Source organism: Cervus elaphus, chromosome X (genome assembly GCF_910594005.1).
Source record: "Cervus elaphus chromosome X, mCerEla1.1, whole genome shotgun sequence".
In the NCBI taxonomy this organism is placed as follows: domain Eukaryota; kingdom Metazoa; phylum Chordata; class Mammalia; order Artiodactyla; family Cervidae; genus Cervus; species Cervus elaphus.
Window position 1 is genome coordinate 120,832,065 of NC_057848.1, and position 19,801 is coordinate 120,851,865.

A 19,801-nucleotide genomic window follows, 5' to 3' on the forward strand; every position below is an offset into this window, starting at 1 on the left:
GTGTGGGACTCAATCTCTGACAGTTTGTGTCTGTTTCTGAGACAAGTGCATGTCTGCGTGGGTCTGTCTGTGACAGTGCATCTGTGGTTTCTTTCCGATAGGGTGGATGAATGTCCGTTTGTATTACTGTGACAGATTCTGGGTAGCTATTTCTGGATAATTTCAGTGACAATGCTGCATGTCTGCTGGTGTGTGTGTGTGAGAGAGAGAGTGCGACTGGGTGGATCCATGTCTGTTTTTGTGATACTGCCTATCTGTGGCTCTATCACATAAGTATATGTATGTCTTTGGAGCAGTGCATGTGTGTCTTGAGCGTCTGTGTGTCTTCCTGTGACAGACTCTGGGTCTCATTTCTGGAATAGTACTAGTCTTTCTGTGACACTGCATGTCTGATGGTACAAGTGTCTGTGACAAGTTTTGGTGGTGTGTCTGACAGGACATTTCTGTGTCCTTGTCATATGGCAGTGTAGGTGTATGTGAATCTGTCTGGAGTGCCTTTCTGTAACTGCATCACTAGTGTCATCCTGGGACATAACTCTGGCAGCATGCCTCCCTGACAGTGGATTTCAGTCTGTGACAGTACATATCTCTCTGTGTTTAGGACAAGCTCATGGGAATGTGTCTGGCAATATGTTTTTGTGTATTTCTCACATGGTACTTTACTGTGTGTCTTTGGAGTGCATGTCTGTCTTCCTGCAGCATGAGGCCTGTTATTTCCAAATTTGTGGCTAAGGGCATTTTACCACCTCTGAGCTCTTGCAGTCCTTGTGTGTGTCTCGTCCAGAAACACATCCCAAGCCACTACCACCCTGGCTTGCTCCTACCTGCAAGAACCACCCCCCCCCACTCGCTATTCCAGATTCTGTACTTGCTGACTGGGTTCATGGCCAGGTCTAGCCAGGTCTGTCTATGTTAAGGGCTCCAAGGCAGTGGTGGTCAGGTTAGTCCTCCCTAACGGCTGAACAGGTTCTTCAAGGATCCCTGACTTTACTTCCCGGGCTGAGGACACCTGTCGCCTAGAGGGCTCTGGACCTGGTTTGAAGAGTACCCTTCGGAGACAGGGTCATGGATAACCACAGGCTGATTCTTAGAAGCCTTAGAAGGCCTGGCGTTATCTCTGCGCTAGTCTCGAGGCAGTGGCGGCCAACCAACTTCCTAGGAAAGGGAGCGGTGTATTTTTTTAAGTGTATATCTGCACATACAGACATATAAAAACAATGCCGCACAACCAAAACAAACCCGGTTGCTGCGAAAGGGATTCCTAAAACCAGTTTCTTCTCCACACGCGCCCCCCTCGTGCGCATGCAGACCCCGCCCCCGCGGAAGACACGGGCATGTATTTGCATAAAGGGGTACTTGAAACGTTGAGGGTGGTATGCAAATAAGGGCTGGCTCCGATTGGCTGGGGTACAGCAGGTGCTGTGTCCGGATTGATCAAAGCCAAGTGGGCGGGGCCGTCGCCCCGGGCGACTCTCTCGGGAGGCGCGTGCCCTGTCTCAGTAGCGTCAGGGCTGGCGCGCGCGGCCAATCTTAACGTTGCGCTCTTTGCCGGCCCTTCTGGGCCACCAGTCTCCTTACCTTCCATCCTGGCGCCCCCTAGTCCAGGTTCCCCGGACTCACTGCCCCGGGCGTCCACACCCTGCGGGCTCAGCGGGCTCAATCTGCGCAGCTCCTCCTCCATGTTGACTAAGCCTCTGCAGGGGCTCGCGGTGGCCCCCATGACTCCTACGCCGCTGCCAGGTGAGAAAGGCTCCCCCTAGTGCAACCAGGCCAGGCGGGCTGCAGTGGTTGAGGGCGGCGCGGGGCGGGGGGAGGGGGGAAGGGTCGCGGGTCGCGGCCAGCCTTTGCACGCCGCCACCCTGACTTCCTCGCCTCCGCCTGCGTAGGAGGCAAGGATCGGGAAGCGTTCGAGGCCGAGTACCAACTCGGCCCCCTCCTCGGTAAGGGGGGCTTTGGCACCGTCTTCGCAGGACAACGCGTCACAGACCGACTCCAGGTATCCACCACGAGGGTCTTGGGAGGGCCAGGTGTGTGTGTGGCGGCGGCGGGAGCCCCGGGGCCGGGATGCTAATTGACCACGGAATGAGCCTACACTGTGTGAGTGGTAGGGTCATGAGGGCTGGGATCCGGTTGTTGAGGGTGTCCGAGTGCGCGCGCGCGGATGCGTGCACGCATGTGTGTGTGTAAGTCCAGGTGGGTATATGGGGGAAGGGAGAATTTTCAGGGCAAGAATTCTGGAGGTCCAGGGGAGTGAGACTGGGGAGTGGGGATTCATGAGGACTCTAGACCTTGGGATCTGGGAGAGATGTATATATATGGGGAAGGTGGGGACCTAGAGCTGAGATTTTGGGGGATTTTGGAGTCAGGTGTCCAGGGTGGAGTCGTGAGGTCCAGCACCCCGCTACAGGGTTGCGGTATCCTGGGGCTAGATAGGAAGATCAAGGGTTTAGGGTGTTAGGAAGTTCAGAACTCAGCACCTGGCGTGAGGGATCCTGAAGCCTGAGAAGGGAGAGCCCAGGGCCAAAGATGGTGGGAGAGGTGTACTTGGTTTTGGAGACTTGGAAGGGAGAAGCTTCAGCTCATTTAGGATTGTGGTGTGGGGGGGGGGCGGGGGGGGTTTGGGACCAGAAAGACTAGGGTGAGGGTCCAGACTGGGAGATGTCTGGGGGTCATCTGCTGGCCCCCTCACCTCAGCCTGCTTCTTCAGGTGGCTATCAAAGTGATCCCCCGGAATCGCGTGCTGGGCTGGTCCCCCTTGGTGAGTATCTTTGGAGTCCTTTTTGACCTGGCGACGCCATCTCTGATGGTGGATTTCACCTTGCTATGGTTTGTATGACTCCTTGGGCCCTGTAACGGTGAGAAGAACACTCCTACCAGTCCATGTTTACTCCCCTATGGTGACATCTACACCTCCATACAGTTCTGACTCACCCCTGTTCCCCTAGAGCCCTGGATTCTCCCCTCCCACCCTCCTTTTTCATCCTCCTCCAAACATTGCCTCGGGGGCTGCCCGCAGGGCATGCTGGTGAGAAAAGAGGGGCAGAGGTCATTGGTTGCCATGGTGATGGTGGCTGCTTCTCTTCCACAGCTAGAGCTCTAACGGACAACTGGGCGGGTCTGGGCAAGTTGTAGGGGCTGGAGTGCCCCCTGGTGGGCTATGGGGAAACTGCGCCTGTGCAGGCCGTGGGACTCAGAGGGAGAAGGCGCGCCTGCGCAGTAGCGGAATTTTTCGGCCCCGTGAGAAAACCTGTCTGCGACTGTGCGTATCAGTAGATTGGCCGGGAGAGGGCCCCACCTCGGACAGGAAGACTGCTTCTGGCAGTCCATGTGTCCCCGCAAAGCTTCTAGCATGGGGTGGATTTTGTGGCCAGTAACATGTATGCCTTTTATTGAGCACTGACGGTATGCCTCAGATTTTGTTTCGTCATAAAAGCTTACTATGTTCCAAGCTCCACTAAGTACTTGTATTCAACACGGTTCTAGGTGCTTGGTGACAGTGACAAAATATCACATGATGACACTATTGAGTTTTGTTTATGCCGGTTTCTTTGCAATTAATTACTTTTAGCTATTTAACAAAAGTATTTTAGCACCTAGAATGTGCCAGGCACAGTTCTAGATACTTGGCAATATATTACATTTATTGAGCATTCTTTTTGGGCTGATCCTTTTCTACTAATTGATTTCACCTATTTAACAACTATACCAGGCACTGTTTCGGTGTTTGAGCTGTGTCAGTGAACAAAGCAGACAAACCATTACACAATAATAGTATTTATTGAGTGCTGTGTCAGATCCTATGCTATAAAGTGCTTTTTATCTATTTAACAAACATTTATCAAGCACCTACTGTGTGTAAGGTGCTATTCTAGTTTCTTTGGAGATGTCAGTAGACAAAAACAGATAAATTACTACAAAGTAGTGTTCATCAGTTGCTTCTGCTTTTGTTAGGAATCACTTTCATTTATTCTTCAAACATTTACTGAGGAAATTCCCTGGTGGTCCAGTGATTGACAGTCAGCACTTCCACTGCTACTGCTCAGATTCAGTCCCTGGTTGGGGAACTAGAATCCCAAAAGCCATAGGGTATGGCCAAAATAAAGAAAAATTTACTGAGCTCCTATTACATGCCAGATGTGCATAGACTTTGGTTTTTTTAATTTTTTTGGTTTATTTTTAAATTAATTTTTATTGAAGTTAGTTGATTCACAGCATGTTAGTTTCTGGTGTACAGCAAAGTGAATCAGTTATACATATATCCACTTTTTTAAGATTATTTCCCCATATAGTTCATTAAAGAGTATTGAGTAGAGTTCCCTGTGCTATACAATAGGTCCTTATTAGTTATCTACTTTATATATAGTAGTGTGTATGTGTCAATCCCAGTCTTCCAATTTTCTCTCCCTCACCCCCCCCCACCATAGGCTTTGACTTAAATCAACTTCCCAATGGCTATATGAGTTTAAGCCCTTAAGATGAGAGAACTGTGGGCCCAGGAAGGAAGAGGGTTGCTTAAGGCCACATAGTCAGGAGGCTGAGGACCTGTGATTTAAGTTGAGATCATAGATCTGAGAAGTCAGCCTCAAAGCTGCTACCCTGACATCTGTGTTCTCTTTTCTCTCCCTGCTTCCCCCCACAGTCAGATTCAGTCGTATGCCCACTGGAAGTGGCACTGCTATGGAAGGTGGGTGCAGGTGGTGGGCACCCTGGTGTGATCCGCCTGCTTGACTGGTTTGAGACACCAGAGGGCTTCATGCTGGTCCTTGAGCGGCCTCTGCCTGCCCAGGATCTCTTTGACTACATCACAGAGCAAGGCCCGCTGGGTGAAGGCCGAAGCCGCTGTCTCTTTGCCCAGGTAGTGGCAGCTGTTCGGCACTGCCACGCCCGTGGAGTTGTCCATCGTGACATCAAGGATGAGAACATCCTGATGGACCTCCGCCGGGGCTGTACCAAACTCATTGATTTTGGTTCTGGTGCCCTGCTTCATGATGAACCCTATACTGACTTTGATGGTAAGTAAGGCTTCCCTAAATCTCTGGAGGGAGTTTTCACCTTTTATCTTTTTGGCCTCTTGACTTTTGACCTCCAATGCTGGGGTGTTCTGTAACCCTTGATCTATAGTGTACCTTTATAATGTTCTTGGTTTTTAATATTAAGTACTTTCAAGCCTTGCCCTCTAATAAAGTCCATCCTCTGATAATGCCCTGGTCTTGTTCTGGGCTCTTATTCTGATGAGGGGATCCTATTATTACCCTGAGTAGTCTTTTTCTGGTAAGGAGGTCCAACTGTATCTTTTAAGTGCTTTTATTCCAATGAGCTTCTATTCTGGTGAGGGGACCATGCTCATATAATGAGTTCTCTTAATTCTAGTGAAGGGACCAAATTTCTGGAGAGGGTGGGGTGGGAGAAGGTCATTATCAGAAAATGGTCTAATCTGTGGTTTGCGTGCAGGGACAAGGGTGTACAGTCCCCCGGAGTGGATCTCTCGTCACCAGTACCACGCCCTGCCAGCCACTGTCTGGTCACTGGGTATCCTCCTCTATGACATGGTATGTGGGGACATTCCCTTTGAGAGAGACCAGGAGATTCTGGAGGCTGAACTCCACTTCCCTGCCCATGTCTCCCCAGGTGAGACTCACCCCCTCTAGCCCACCAGCCTTTATCCCTCCCAGGGACTGGTGCCTCCAACTCACTGCTAATCTCCTGTGTGCTTCTGATCTGCAGATTGTTGTGCCCTAATCCGCCGGTGCCTGGCCCCCAAACCCTCTGCCCGACCCTCACTGGAGGAGATCCTACTGGACCCCTGGATGCAGACACCAGCCGAGGATGCATCCCTCAACACTCCCAAAGAGGGTCCCACCCCTTTGGACTGGTCCCTACTGCCCTAGTGCTGGCTGGGGCTCCCGTTAGTTGACATAGTCATCCTGTGGCCATGCCACGGGGAAAGATGGTTATCTGTTGATCTGGTTTTACAGGTCTCTAAAAATCCAGTGTTAACTAGGGTCAGAGATTGGGGATCAGGGGTAAGAAGACATAACCCAAGTTTGCCCAGTTCCCATTCCAGTTCTTCTAAGGAGTCTTCTTTGTAGAACATATGCTCTCTTATTCTGGAGGGGCTCCTTCTTTGATTCTCGTTTTGCTAAGGTGGTTTATTTGGTTGAGGTTACTTACATTCTGAACCCCCAGGACTCTTATTCTGATGAGTAGTAACCCCTACACTGGCACCTCCTGCTACTACCACACAAACTTAGTTTAAATGCTCTGATTTGGGCAAGGGTGCTTTCCTTCCAATACCCCAGTGGCTCTTATTTTAGCAAAGGGACCCTTTCCCCTAGCCCCGGGTCCCATAGTCAAGCTGCTTGCCTGCCTCAGCCCAGGGTTGTTTATTCTGGGGGAGGTAAGCCCTATTGTTGTCCCAGGGCTTTTTTTTGGTGAGGGGACCCTACTCTGTTATCCCAAGTGCCCTTATTCTGGTGAGGAGAAACCCCACTTTCATGATTTGGGAGGGAATGGGAGATGGACACTACTAGAGTCCACTAGGTTGGGGTGGATGGTTTTTGGGGGGAATGGGGTGGGGGAAATAAGTCTTGTTTGTTCTCCTGGGGCCCCACCCTCCATCTTTTTCAGATTCTTGCTGCCTCCTTCTGAGCCAGGGTTGTCCAGTTGCTGAAATGTAAATACTTATTATTGGGGAAGGGGAGCTCCAACTGTTATCTTCCTCTTCCTTCTCCCCCTGCCTGGATTATTTAAAAAGCCATGTGTGGAAACCCACTATTTAATAAACGTAATAGAATCAGAAGTGACTGGCCATTTGTAGATGCAGTGAGGCATTCGTGGAGCATCTACTGAATGCTGAACCAAGAGGGAGATGGATTGGATCTCTCCTTTGTCTGCAGGAAGCCTCAGTCTTGTGGTACCATCCTGAAGATCTTTTATGGGTTCCTTTAAGGAGGATCACTTTCCAGGTGGTGCTAGGGGTAAAGAACCCGCCTGCCAATGCAGGAGATGTAAGAGATGTGGGTTTGATCTCTGGGTTGGGAAGACCTCCTGGAGGAGGGCAGGACAATCCACTCTAGTATTCTTGCCTGGAGAATCCCATGGACAGAGGAGCCTGGTGGGCTACAGTTCATAGGGTCACAAAGAGTTGGACGCGACTGAAGTGACCTAGCATGCAAGGAGGACCACAAAGAAAAACTTGATTTTCCCCTCAATTCGTATGTAGCACCCAATATGTGCAGAAGGGCTCCTCTGGAGATATGGTAGACATTGAAGACATCTGGAACACACTCTCAAGTCAATGGCCAGTTCAGAGGCAGAAAAAACCCCTTTCCCCCAACCCCAGGGGAGGAAATCCTCCTCCATGGGAGAAGAAAAGCCCTATTTGGGCACTGGTGGGGGTGTGGTGGAGGTTGAGCAGTGATAGGAATCCTCCTAGCCCTTGTTTTCTAATAACATCCAAGGTGTAGTCACCTGCTTTGCCCCAGCCTTCTCACCTCTCCCTTGTCTTACCTGCTCATCCCTCTAATCCTTAACTCTTGACTTAACTTGCCCTACCCTAATCTTGTCCTGACCTCAGCTGTACCCTTTCTTGCCATGCTTTCAAAAGATGCGCGCTGCGTGCTAAGTCGCTTCAGTCACGTCTGACTCTTTGCAACCCTATGGACTGTAGTCTGCAAGGATCCTCTGTCCATGAGATTCTTCAGGCAAGGATACTGCAGTGGGTTGCCATGCTCTCCTCCAGCGGATCTTCCCGACCCAGGGACTGAACCCAAGTCTCTCAGGCTTCTTGCATTGGCAGGCAGATTCTTGACCACGTGCCACCTGGGAAGCCCCTAGGGAATTACCTGGCGTCCAGTGGTTAGGGCTTGCTGCTTTCACTGCCTTGGCCAAGGTTCAGCCTCTGGTCGGGGAGCTAAGATCCTGGAAAGGCGCGGCCAAAAATAAAGCTAAGTAAGCCCCTCACCTCCTGGCTTACCTATCCCCTTCTCACTTATCCATTCTAAATGGTGACTCAATTGTCTTCCCTTCTCAGTCTCAACTCCCTTGTGCCTTTTCACTAGCGTATCCTCAACTGCCCTGCTTGCTTATCTGCCGGACCATCACCTGCCCCTGACCCCTCTCACTTCCCTTCCAGAGGCCTGCGGGCTCTCCAGAGGGCGCAGGGTGCGGTGGGGGGTGGGGAGCTCGCCAGAAGAAGGGAAAAGAACTTCAGGCCAACCGGGAAAGACCCAGGAGTTTTGATGCAGAAAGGGCGGTGGCAATAAAGAGCCAAGATAGGAGTCAATGAGACGAGGAGACAGAATGAGCTGGTGATATGGGAAGACGAGGGTGGGATTAGTAACGGGAATGGGCCAAAGGTTCTGTAAAGACGGCGGGAAACTGAGCCGGCTACATGCCCAGTCTCCGGATCCCGGTGGAATTTGGAAATTCTAAGGCCGCTTTTAAAACTAGCGGTCAGGACGGACGAGGAGAGCCAATGACGCGGTCGGCCTCTCGCTCGCCCCACCCCCACTGGGGAGGCCCGGAAGCGGAAATGACGGATGCGGAAGTGATCGGCTGTTGCCGAGGGGACGGGCCAGGCAGATGCCAACATGGCAGCTGTTGGGTCTGGTGGTTCCACCGCGACGGCCGGGCCAGGGGCTGTCTCCGCAGGGGCGTTGGAGCCTGGGGCCACGACTGCGGGTGAGACAGGTTGTGGCTGAACGGTCAGCGGCGCGCCGGAGGTCGGGATCTCTGGGGGATTAGAAAGATTCTTCACTTAAGGCGAGAGGGAGCATCCCGTATGGACCGACCTATGTGTGTGTGGGGTAGAGGGGAGGAAGTGTGTTTTGGGGGCGGGGCAGAGACCATTCCTGGGAAGGTGTGGAGGTCCTTTCTGCAAATGGAGTGTAGAGACCATTCTGAGTTGGAGAGGGGTATTTCACTTTAAAGAGGCTAAGACCACTGAGACCATTCTCAGGGTGTGTGTTGGGGGGGTCCGTCCTTATACACGGGAGACACTTTTCTGAGAGCGGGAGAGTTTTTCCTTACAGAAGAGAGGGTAGTGGTTTCTTCCTAGTAAAGGGACAGGGGCTGTTGTGAGTTAGGGTGGGGCGGCTTTTCCCTTATAAGACTTAGTGCATTTTGAAGATAGGGATGTCCATTATATGGGGAGAAGAACGTTCTGGGGGTCCCTTCCTAATGGAGGTAGTTCATTGTATATTGCAGTGAACAGACAGTTTTCCTTCTATGGTGGAGAAAGGACATTCCGAGGGTGTCAGGCCCTTCCTTATAGCGAGGAGAATTGATTGTGAGTGAGTAGGACAAGCGATAATTCCTTGGCTGGAGGTAGGGGTATGCCGTGGTGGAAGGATGATTGGTGTATAGGGAAATATTTCCTTATATTGTTAAGGGACCCAGACCATTGTTAGTGGAGAAACCATTTACTCTATGGTGTTCAATCCTTTGGACAGTAGAAGAATAATTTCTTGTATTTGTTAGACCATTCTGGGTCAGGGAGGAATCAGTCATCATAGGAGGGAGGGGTTGGAGAGCCCATTCTGAATGTGAGGGAATAGAGTAATTTAGATAAAAGAAAGACAGTTCCTAAATCTTTGGCTTGTTCATCCATAAAGTGAGAATACTGATAGTTCCTTTGGAGATCAGAGCTGTGTAGGGGTCTGTTGAGGTGATCCATATAAATCCCTTATCCCAGTGATAGGCACCCAGTAACACTCAATAAATGTCAAGGAAGCAGTTGGTATTCTGCCCAGGGCAGGGTTGCTTCTCACCCAGGAGAGGAAGAGAGAGGGCTGAGGTGGGTGTCTAGGACCTGGCCCCCCTATTTCCTGACACCTCAGCAAAGATTCCAGGTATAGGCTGGACAGGGTGAGGCCCACTTCTCGCATTTTGGCTCTTCCTGCCAGTGGCTGAAGCAGTGGAAGCTGGCGTAGGGATCGGACCCACATGGGTCAGAATAGGCAGGCAGAAGGAAGAAGTAGTTGTGGCTAGGAGGACCCTGCTTGATAGAGGGGAGAGTGATGGTGTGGTTATGCCACAACAGCTTCTGATCCCTTCTTCCCCCTTGCTCCTTCCATTCCCCACAGCTCACCGGCGCCTCAAATACATATCCCTAGCCGTGCTGGTGGTCCAGAATGCTTCCCTCATCCTCAGCATCCGCTACGCCCGCACATTGCCTGGGGACCGCTTCTTTGCCACCACTGCTGTGGTCATGGCTGAAGTGCTCAAAGGTCTCACCTGCCTGCTGCTGCTCTTCGCACAGAAGAGGGGTATGAGCCAGGGAGAAGGGTCTCATTGGAGTCTGTGGAGGGTACTCTGTGTGTTTGTGTGTGTGTCTGAACCCACATGGACAGTTTGTTGGGGGAGTATTTCTGTGTCTATGAAAATTCCTGGCAACTGTGGAAGTGCAGCTTGGCTGCCTTGTACCTCCAGCTATGAGTAGCTGCATCCACATTTTTATACCCCTAACTCCCCAGGAACTGGCCCATAAAACACTGAAGGAGGGAGATGGTCTGTCCCTATAAGGTAGCAGGTGACCCTTACATAATGGTTTATTGATTTCTCTTTAACTTTTCCTTATGGAGAATTTCAAATACAAAATCAACGAAAATGAGGAAATAATAAAATAACTATGTCCTGTCACACAAATTCAACAATTATCATCTCATGGCCACTCTGCAATTAAATAGATAATCATCAGTAATTATCCACTCACTACCAATCTATGTGTCTGTTTACCTAACCCCCACCATGTTATATTGAAATATGTTCCACATGAAGAATTATTTTGAAATAAATTCCCTCTTACTATCTTGAGTAAATATTTTGGTACATTAAAAAAAATAACTGCAATATCTAGAAGTCATACATCAAAAATTTAATACTTTTTAAAGTTAACAAATAATCATATACCCAGTCAGTGTTCAAATTTGTAATGATTTCTCAAATATCATAAAAGTTTTAAAAACTTTGTTTGAATCAGGTTTATATAAAGTCAGTGCTTTGAAAAAAATAAAGTCAGTGCTTTGTAATTGGTTGGTGTCTTCTGGGTCTGCTATTTCTAGGTTTCCCTCTCAACTCTTTTTTTCTCTCTCTGCAGTTAATTTGTTGAAGAAACTAGGTCATTTGTCTTATAGACTTTGGGTAGCCTGAATTTTGCTGAGTGCCTCCCAGTGGTCACATTTCACATGTTCTTCTGTCCTGTGTGTTTCCTATAAGTTGTTGGATTTATTTACTAATTTAATCACCTCCCTAAAGGCCTTCTTTTTAAATGATTGTTGCCCAATCATTTCTCTATAAAGGCCTCAAATGTGGCTCTGCCTTAGGTATTTACACTGCAGAAAACATTCTCACCCATTCATTAGCTCCAGGACACTGGGAGGCAACAGTTTAGGTACTCACCTCCTGTGTTCTTGATTGATTCTGAGAAGGTTTGAGTGAACACTGTGGCAGACTCTATTCTGACTTGTGGAGGTAAACATGTTAGCGGTGGAGACATACATCTTGCCCTCAGGGGGCTGGTATTTCAGACAGAAACAGCTACAGGTTAATCACAGGCTTTCATCTCTTATCTATGATTTCAGCCTGTCCCCCGCCCAATTTTTTTTTTTTTTTTTAGTTTTCTCATCTGGCATGAATGTGTCCATGAGTCACTGCAGAAATATGAATGTGCTTGATTATGGTGTGTAGCCCCACATGTGTGGTGTGTGCTATGTGAAATATATAGCATGTATATCATGTTACCTTTCCAATACTTGGACATTTTTGAACACCCAAACCCCTGGGTGCAGGGGATTTGGGTAAGGGGTTAGAGATCAATAATTACTCCTGGGACTTAATGCCATGAAGGGCAAGGACAGGGTTTTGTGAATGAACATCAGGAGTTCCTGCAATAACCATGTACAGTGGTTGTGGGGTTTTCCCTGAAGAAGGATACTCAGATGAGCCTTAAAAAATGAGCTGCAAAAAAGTAGGGTGAGATTTGTAAAGGTCTTCTTATATAGGAAAGTATTCTCATGAATTGACTGGAGCAGATCCCAGCCACACTTTCTGCTTCATAGTCAAACCTGCACTCTTCCATTTGACAGGGGCAACTGCTTGATGTGTGGGAGGCTGACGGAAAGCAGCGGCCAAGTGGAAGATTGTCCCTGCTCTCAGGCGGCTCTCAGGCTAGGAAGGATCTAGGAAAAGTCTAAAAGCTCAGTATGAAACAATCCTTCTTGGTAAACAGCCTTCCACCCACCTTCCTAGAGCATCTACTTCACAAGCTCCTAGTTAGTGATGATAGTTTCATTGCACACACTGCACTGAGGGCTTGCCCTGGGGCTTTGTGCCAGGGAGGTAGGCTCTAAGATGAGTGATGAAATATGGTCTGTGGTTCCCAGACTGAGTATCCAAAAGGCTTGCTGGAGACGTTGTACTGTAGCACAGACCTCATTCTAGCCCTCAGGAAGTCAGTGTGGTGGGGAGACACAGGACCAGGCCCACTCCTGTCCTTTAGAGGATCCCCATCTTTTGGTAGTCAGTGCTAAAAAGGGCTCTCTTCCCTCCATCTAGGTAACGTGAAGCACCTGGTTCTTTTCCTCCATGAGGCTGTCCTGGTGCAGTACATGGACACACTCAAGCTTGCAGTGCCCTCTCTCATCTATACCTTGCAGAATAACCTCCAGTATGTTGCCATCTCCAACCTGCCAGCTGCCACTTTCCAGGTGAGCCCAAAGCCCAGCATGGCCCCAGAAGAACTGGCTGGGGTGGGAATATAGGATGTTGGGGAGGAAGTACTGCAAAGTGCAGGGGCTGTGTCTCCTGTGGAATGGCCTTGGCTCTTCCTCAACCTCAGTTTCCTCATCTGTGAGAACTGGAAAGGGAAATGGTAATAGTAGCTACTCACTGGGATGCTGGAATGATTAAAAGAAATAATATCTGTGAAGAGCCCTTGGTTGGTGATGGATAAGCTTTAGGCTATTTACAGGTGGCCTCTTTAATTGGTTAAAGAGCCTGGATTCTGGCGCCAGGCTGCCTGGGTTCAAATCCCAGCTCTGCTACTTTCCAGCTGTGTGATATTGGGCAAGTCACTTAAGCTCTCTGTCTCATTTTTAAATTGGACATTGCAATAGTACACTTCTTATGTGAGGATTAAATGAATTCATATGAAGTGCTTAGACCCACACCTGGCACACACAGTAAGCTCTATGTAAATGTTTACTGATGTTATTTCATGATGGATTCATTTGTATCAATGTGTATTTATCAAGACCTCCCTCATCTGGATGTTTACAATTCATTCGTTACGTGCTGTGTGAGCTACTTCAAATATGTCAGTCGTATTTACAGATGATTATGTCAGGGCTCAGATAAGGCAAGTGCTTCGTCCCTTTTCACACAGCTGGGACACGGGGTTGGGATGTGGACTTGGTTGTGGCCCGGGGCATCCTTGCACAGCCATCCTCCAGTGTACTTTCTGGGAGGCACCTCAGAGCTGTGTAGTCGCATCCCAGTCAGTGGCCAGTGGCTGGATATCTTTGCTGTTTTTATGGTCATCTACTTACTCTACCCTGTCCCTCCATTGTGCCTGGGGGCCCACAGTGGGCGCCATCCCCCATGTGCACATGTTGGGGGTCGGGATCAGCCCTCAGTGCCTCCCACATGCCACTCGCAGGTGACGTACCAGCTGAAGATCCTGACCACAGCACTGTTCTCCGTGCTCATGCTGAACCGCAGCCTCTCCCGGCTGCAGTGGGCCTCCCTGCTGCTCCTCTTCACTGGCGTCGCCATTGTCCAGGCACAGCAAGCTGGCAGTGGGGGTCCGCGGCCACTGGATCAGAACCCTGGGGTGGGCCTCGCGGCTGTGGTGGCTTCTTGTCTCTCCTCAGGCTTTGCAGGTGTCTACTTTGAGAAGATCCTCAAAGGCAGCTCAGGCTCCGTGTGGCTGCGCAATCTGCAGCTGGGCCTCTTCGGCACAGCCCTGGGCCTGGTGGGGCTCTGGTGGACTGAGGGCACAGCTGTAGCCCGCCGTGGCTTCTTTTTTGGGTATACACCTGCTGTCTGGGGCGTGGTGCTCAACCAGGCCTTTGGTGGGCTCCTGGTGGCTGTTGTCGTCAAGTATGCTGACAATATCCTCAAGGGCTTTGCCACCTCCTTGTCCATTGTGCTGTCCACTGTTGCCTCCATCCGCCTCTTTGGCTTCCATGTGGACCCATTGTTTGCCCTGGGCGCGGGGCTGGTCATCGGTGCCGTCTACCTCTACAGCCTGCCCCGAGGTGCAGCCAAAGCCATAGCTTCTGCCTCTGCCCCTGCCTCCGGGCCCTGCACTCACCAGCAGCCTCCCGGGCAGCCACCGCCACCACAGCTGTCTTCCCACCATGGAGACCTCAGCACGGAGCCCTTTCTGCCAAAGTCAGTGCTGGTGAAGTGAGGGCTGGTGGCAGCGAGGGGGGGAGACAGGGAGGGACTCTGGGTGGAGGGTGTTGGGCATCTGCAGGATTCAAGTTGCCACTGGGGCCTGGCTCCTCTGGGGTTGGAAGGGTCTTTTCTTCCAGGTCACTGAAATTTCCAGAAGGGTGTGGGACTAGGGCAGGGCATCACATGAACCCTTCCGTGTAGCCAGGGGTTTTTAGAGCTGCCTCCTCTGCCCCAGTCTAACCCCTCAGCCAGAGGTGTCCTGTCTCTCAAGCCTGGGAGAGTCCCAGCAATCCCTCCACATTTGTAGGGACAAACTGGACAAAAATTCTTCAGCTCTTTAGTAGTGACTGATGCCTACCTGTGGGGTTCTGATTCCCAGAGCTCGAGGCCTTCTCTCCTCCCTGGCAACTACACTGGATCATGTTAGCAGCTCAGTCTTTTTGTGGCCTTGGGGCAGCTTCCCTGACACAGGGACTTGAAAAAGGGCCTTTTATGAGCACCTAGGGAGAGAGGAAGGGGGATGAGAGCTGAGATTTTTGCATCAGCCCACTCAGGGGGAGGGTGCAGTAGGAGCCATTGGTTTGTAAGTGGTTTGGGGGTTTGTGGTGTAATCAGATGAATGATCCAGGGTGTGGGAAAAAAAGAAGGGAGGTCCTTGAAGTGGCCTAGTCTCATGGAATCTAAGACACTGTAAGCTGATGGATGTAGGGTTATTTTCTGAGACATCTGGAGAGGAAAATAAAGCTGCCAACCACAATTGTGATACCCCACTGGCTGTATGAGGCACCCTTACTTCATGTGGAAGGGTGTCTTTAAATTGCTGACATGTGGAACCTGCCCCCCTGCACTCCCCAAAGCTTATTAACCCCTTAACTGTCTCCCAGGGTGTGTGGGGAGTATGTGTGTGCATCTGTTTGTGAGTGCGTGCGTGTGCTTGCACATGAGAGATGCCTGGGCTGTCTTTGCTATATGTACATAGGGCCATTGGATCTTTATTTTTGATTAATTTGTTCTGATTTTTTGGTTTGTTTTTTAAGGGACTGTAATGAACAATGTCAGGATACCCAATGCCAAATAAAGATATTGTATTTATTTAGTCCACGTGTAGCTTTCTGACCCAGGGGACCCGCTCTCTCCGCGTGGGCTATTACTAACCTCGGACTACCAGCCTCACTAGTCACCCTCGCTTGCTCAGGATGCCCACCTGCCAGCCCACCCCAGCTCTCTTGTGTTTTTCTTTCCTTCCCGTTCCCACCACAGGTTGCTCACCAAGGTGAAGGGCTCCTAGCCGCTGGGACTGAAGACGCTGGCCTGGTCTCACTCTCCCTTGTTGCCCTGGCCCAGCCAGGACCAAACTTTCTGATCAGTATTAGTGGTGGGGAGAGGTAGACACTGAATCCCCTGTTCCCACCACCCCCTCCCATGCAGGGCTGACATGACTAAATGAGGGCCCAGACAGGACCCAACCACCTCAGCCTCCAGCCCCTACCACCCCCATGTCCCTGCTATCCCTACAGTATTTCTTAGGTGAGTTTTTGTAAATAAAACATGCTTTGCATCTTGCTGGTTTGGGTTGGGAAGTCTCAAAAGTGTGAGAGAGAGAAGGAAGCACTCAGGTCTCTTCGGCATGATCCACTGAAAAGCTTTTATTAAAAACCCGGGGGTGGGTGGGGGTGGGTGGAGGTTCAGTCTTGCTGCTTGGTTCGGGAGGCCTCGGCATTGGCCCGAAGAACAGCCCCTGGGGAGGGGTAAGGGCGCTGCTGGAAGAGGGGCCCGGCTGCTGTCGTGTCTGCACCAGTCTTGGCCTCATTCCGCTTGGGGAGTCCCGTTGACCATGTGCCCCTGGGGAGTGACAGAGGGTCAGGGGTGGAAATGTCTATATATGTGTAATATGTCAGGCACCCTCGCCCCCAACAAACGGGGCATGGAGATAGTGATGATAGAGATGAAGGGGGAAAGGAGATAGTGAGGAAGAAAGGAATGATCAGTGGTGCAGTGAGTCAAGGAAAAAGGAAGGGGTCTTGGGTGGTCGCTTACCGGGGTGCATCTGAGTATGAGCTGGGGTCCATGGGGTCTAATTCTTCATCCTTCCGGCTTGCTGCTGTGGAAGTACGTAGCAGAGTAAGGTCTTCCACAGGGGCACAAGGAGTCCCGTGTCACCGAGCTCTTCCATCCCCAGAAGTGGAGCCTGTGGTTGCCAGGCCCCAGGCTCTGGCACTCACGAGAGGCCAAGTGAGGGTTTCCTTACACTGTGGGCCCCTGGTGCCTCCCCGCCCTGCCTCACCCCAGCTTACCCTTCTTGCTCTTGGGGTAGGGAGCCAGCTCCTCCCGGCGATGGTGGCGCCGTTCTTTGCTTTCTTCTCGGTCGGCCTTGTCATACCCGCGGTCCCGGTCCCGCTCTCTCTCTCTCTCTACTTTGTCATAACCACGGTCCCGGTCCCTGTCAGACTTCTCATGGTTCCGCTCTGACTTCTCATGGCTGCGGTCTGACTTCTCATGACCTCGGTCTGATTTCTCGTGGCCACGGTCTGATTTCTCATGGCTCCGATCCAGCTTCTCCTCAACATCTGGGGACAGGAAAGCCTTGTGATCCTCCTCCCACCTCGGAACTCAGCAGCCTTGGCCTCCAGCAGCGTCGGCCTCCAACAGCCTCCCCTGCCTGGGCTGGGCCTTCTGGTCTTATCCGCCCCTCCTTGATCCACTAGAAGGCCCTGAGGCACCCTTGTATCTGCCAACTCACCTGCATTACTGCTCCTGAGCTTCTTGGCGGATTTGGTAACAACAGAGTTGGGGTCATGTGGGGAAAGCCAGGACACAAGATCTGTGTCCACATTCCAGTAGTAAGGAAGTCCGCTGTGAGGCAGTGGGGGGTGGGGAAGAGAGGGAAGGAATGTCATAGATCTCTCCTTGTAGCCTCAACCCGTCTCCCCCCAATCTCTGCCTATACCTGCCCCATTCCAGGACCCCACAGGGAAGAGCCCCGCCCCCAGATCTCTTCCCCAGTGGCCCCCATTTACCCCTACCCAGGGATAGCACAGGAAGGGTGAAGTCAGAAGTTAGCTCTTCCTCCTCACCCCCATGTCGTCAGGCTCACCAGGAAGGGTCAAACACCTTGTACCAGCTTGGTGGCAGGCCCTCCAACCGGGTAGCCTCATAGTCCACAGGATCGTCGTCATAGTCCTCAGCAATGATCTCTTCCTCTGGTTCTGGCAGGACAAGGAAGGGAAGAGGACAGCAGTAAGGACCAGGGAGATTCCCATCCTGCAATCAGGGCCTGGAGAGACACACTCACATTCACATGGGCTATGTGTGTGTGTGCACACCAGGTCTCACATGCCAGAGCAAATACTGCTCATGTTCCAAATCCAAGTATCCGAATATCAGGATTTACCAAAAAATTTACTCAAATCTGTTCTGTTTACAGGTACCACTACCCAAACTTATCTGGTTTCAGACTTTAGATACATTTAAAAAAAAAGTATCCATATTTATTCAGCTTCTGAGTTCAAATAGTATGTGACACTGTACTATGCAAATTTGGATAAAATGAGTTTCAACAGCAAGGGGTTTACCTAAAAATATGTCCAAATCTATTCAGCTTCCAAGGCTGGCAAATATGGGGTTTCTGACTCCTATATATTGACTAGCAAGTTTGGACAGCAAGGGATTTATCCAAATACTTCTCTGAATCTGTTCAGTTCCTAATGCCTGCAATAGTTGTCAGCTACTATCAACAGAATAAAGAACGGTGTATGAGTACTTGGACCTCAGTAGTCCTATCCAGATTTCACCCATGGATATAGTTAACAATGAAATGTATATGTCAGCAACAGCATAGTGCCTGTCACACAATAGGCCCCAAATTGATGTCAGCTACAATCATTAGTATTGTTAGTAAGATACATACAGTTAGTACAGGGCCTGGTAGCAAACAGCCTTAAAATAAATATCATATCAATATCATTATCAGTATTATTAATAACCAAAGATCTTTGTTTGGCACACAACAGGCTTGTAATAGATGTCGCTTATCAATAAAGTGAAAATAAGATGAGTTTTCTAGTACCTGGCACACACCTTAGCCCAAAATAGATGCCAGCTTTTACTATTATTGATAAATAAGGTATAAATACTAGCAACAGCAGCACAGTAGGCCTAAATGATAGATCCTATCATTACTTTATATACTGTTAACCACATGTGTATGATAAGCACTTAAGTAGACTCAAAATACATGTCAACTACTGACATGGTGAACAATAAGATATGGACAACGCACACAGTGCCTAGTTCCACAGCAGATCTGAAATAATGTTATCTACTAGTATGGTACAGAACAAAGTATCAGCACCCTGCCACCATACTTGGCCCACAGGAAGCTGCCATAGGTGTCAGCTTACTATTGCTATCCTTATTACACTTCCAGGAATTAACTGATGGGTTAAACTTTGGCTACAGAAGACCCCAAAATACACATCAACTGTCAGTATTAAGGATGAAATGTCTATTCCCCCCCTCCAAAAAAGAAATGTCTATTCCCCACCCCACCTCCCCTCCTCCTCATAGGAGAGAAGTAGGGGTCAGTAATACGTATTGTTAACAAGGAAATGCCTGCCGCCCCACTGCTTGGTGCACAATAGGCCCATGCTAGATATCAAGTGGCAGTATCCACAACAAAGTGCCTGTCAAGCCCGGCACATGGTAGGCCTCTCTTCTCTTAGTTCTCTCACCGGGCTCCAAATGTTTCAGGATGCCTCTCTTGGCCAAGCGGGTCTGCAACGCAACGGGCAGCGGCATAGTGGATGGCAGACAGGCCTAGGGAAGGACAGACAGACTGAAAAACAGCTCAGATGAGGACTGAATCTGGTTACAAGAGTAACCAAGCGCCTCCCCGCAGCATGTACTCAATCTGGACCCAAACCTACCGATCTACACTAGAAGGGAGACAGACCCTGCCCGCTGAAAGGTGGAAAGGGTTGTAAACAGCAATATCACCAACACTCTCACCAACTCTGCTCTCCCAGGCCAGTGGCTCCAGCACCGGGTTTCCGTCCTAGGCCCAGGCTCCGCCCATCGCCCAAGGGGCCAAGCGCGGCTCCCCCGCGACCCAAAATGGTTTCACCCAACGTCCCCCAAAGACTGCTGGGTGGGAGGAACCAAAGCGCTGGGATGGGGGAGCACAGTGTAACATTTTCTCCAGCTCCAAAAAATGCACCCACCCCAACATTACCAATGCAGTCACGCAAGTAGTGGACGACTATCCAACTGGCCACCTCTCTCTCGTCGTCTCTATGAGCGCCAGGACCAGACGACTCTCTTTTCCCAAAGCACAGAATGAGTTTCTCTCTCCCCGAGCTTAGAGGTAACTGGGCGACGCTCACGTAGCGAAAAGATGACGCAA

The 19,801-nt window shown here is 50.3% G+C and overlaps 3 protein-coding genes across 15 annotated transcripts; 2 read left to right on the top strand and 1 right to left on the bottom strand.

Annotated features, from left to right (window-relative positions):
- Positions 1 to 9: 9 nt before the first annotated feature.
- On the top strand, positions 10 to 6,799 carry PIM2 (Pim-2 proto-oncogene, serine/threonine kinase). Its single transcript, XM_043895299.1, has 6 exons — positions 10 to 1,740; positions 1,887 to 1,996; positions 2,708 to 2,758; positions 4,640 to 5,012; positions 5,452 to 5,628; positions 5,725 to 6,799. Exons 1-6 carry the CDS (start codon positions 1,680 to 1,682, stop codon positions 5,886 to 5,888), a joined length of 936 nt encoding a protein of 311 aa, XP_043751234.1. The 5' UTR covers positions 10 to 1,679; the 3' UTR covers positions 5,889 to 6,799.
- Positions 6,800 to 8,526: 1,727 nt separating this feature from the next.
- On the top strand, positions 8,527 to 15,963 carry SLC35A2 (solute carrier family 35 member A2). 6 transcript variants are annotated; one of them, XM_043896067.1, is made up of 5 exons: positions 8,527 to 8,682; positions 10,086 to 10,268; positions 12,556 to 12,707; positions 13,658 to 14,394; positions 15,661 to 15,963. In XM_043896067.1, exons 1-5 carry the CDS (start codon positions 8,592 to 8,594, stop codon positions 15,686 to 15,688), a joined length of 1,191 nt encoding a protein of 396 aa, XP_043752002.1. In that variant the 5' UTR covers positions 8,527 to 8,591; the 3' UTR covers positions 15,689 to 15,963. The 6 variants fall into 6 exon arrangements, with proteins under 6 accessions (XP_043752002.1, XP_043752006.1, XP_043752004.1 ...); XM_043896071.1 differs by having other exon boundaries at positions 14,248 to 14,394; XM_043896065.1 differs by having other exon boundaries at positions 8,556 to 8,691.
- A 68-nt stretch (positions 15,964 to 16,031) lies between these two features.
- PQBP1 (polyglutamine binding protein 1) lies at positions 16,032 to 19,785 on the bottom strand. Of its 8 annotated transcripts, none has more exons than XM_043896078.1 (7): positions 19,631 to 19,785; positions 19,131 to 19,215; positions 17,495 to 17,606; positions 17,141 to 17,253; positions 16,695 to 16,967; positions 16,438 to 16,498; positions 16,032 to 16,242 (listed from the first exon to the last, which is right to left on the bottom strand). In XM_043896078.1, the coding sequence occupies exons 2-7, from the start codon at positions 19,195 to 19,197 to the stop codon at positions 16,086 to 16,088; spliced, it is 783 nt and encodes a 260-aa protein (XP_043752013.1). In that variant the 5' UTR covers positions 19,198 to 19,215; positions 19,631 to 19,785; the 3' UTR covers positions 16,032 to 16,085. The 8 variants fall into 8 exon arrangements, with proteins under 8 accessions (XP_043752013.1, XP_043752008.1, XP_043752014.1 ...); XM_043896073.1 differs by having other exon boundaries at positions 16,438 to 16,501; XM_043896079.1 differs by having other exon boundaries at positions 19,408 to 19,764.
- Between the last annotated feature and the right edge of the window lie 16 nt (positions 19,786 to 19,801).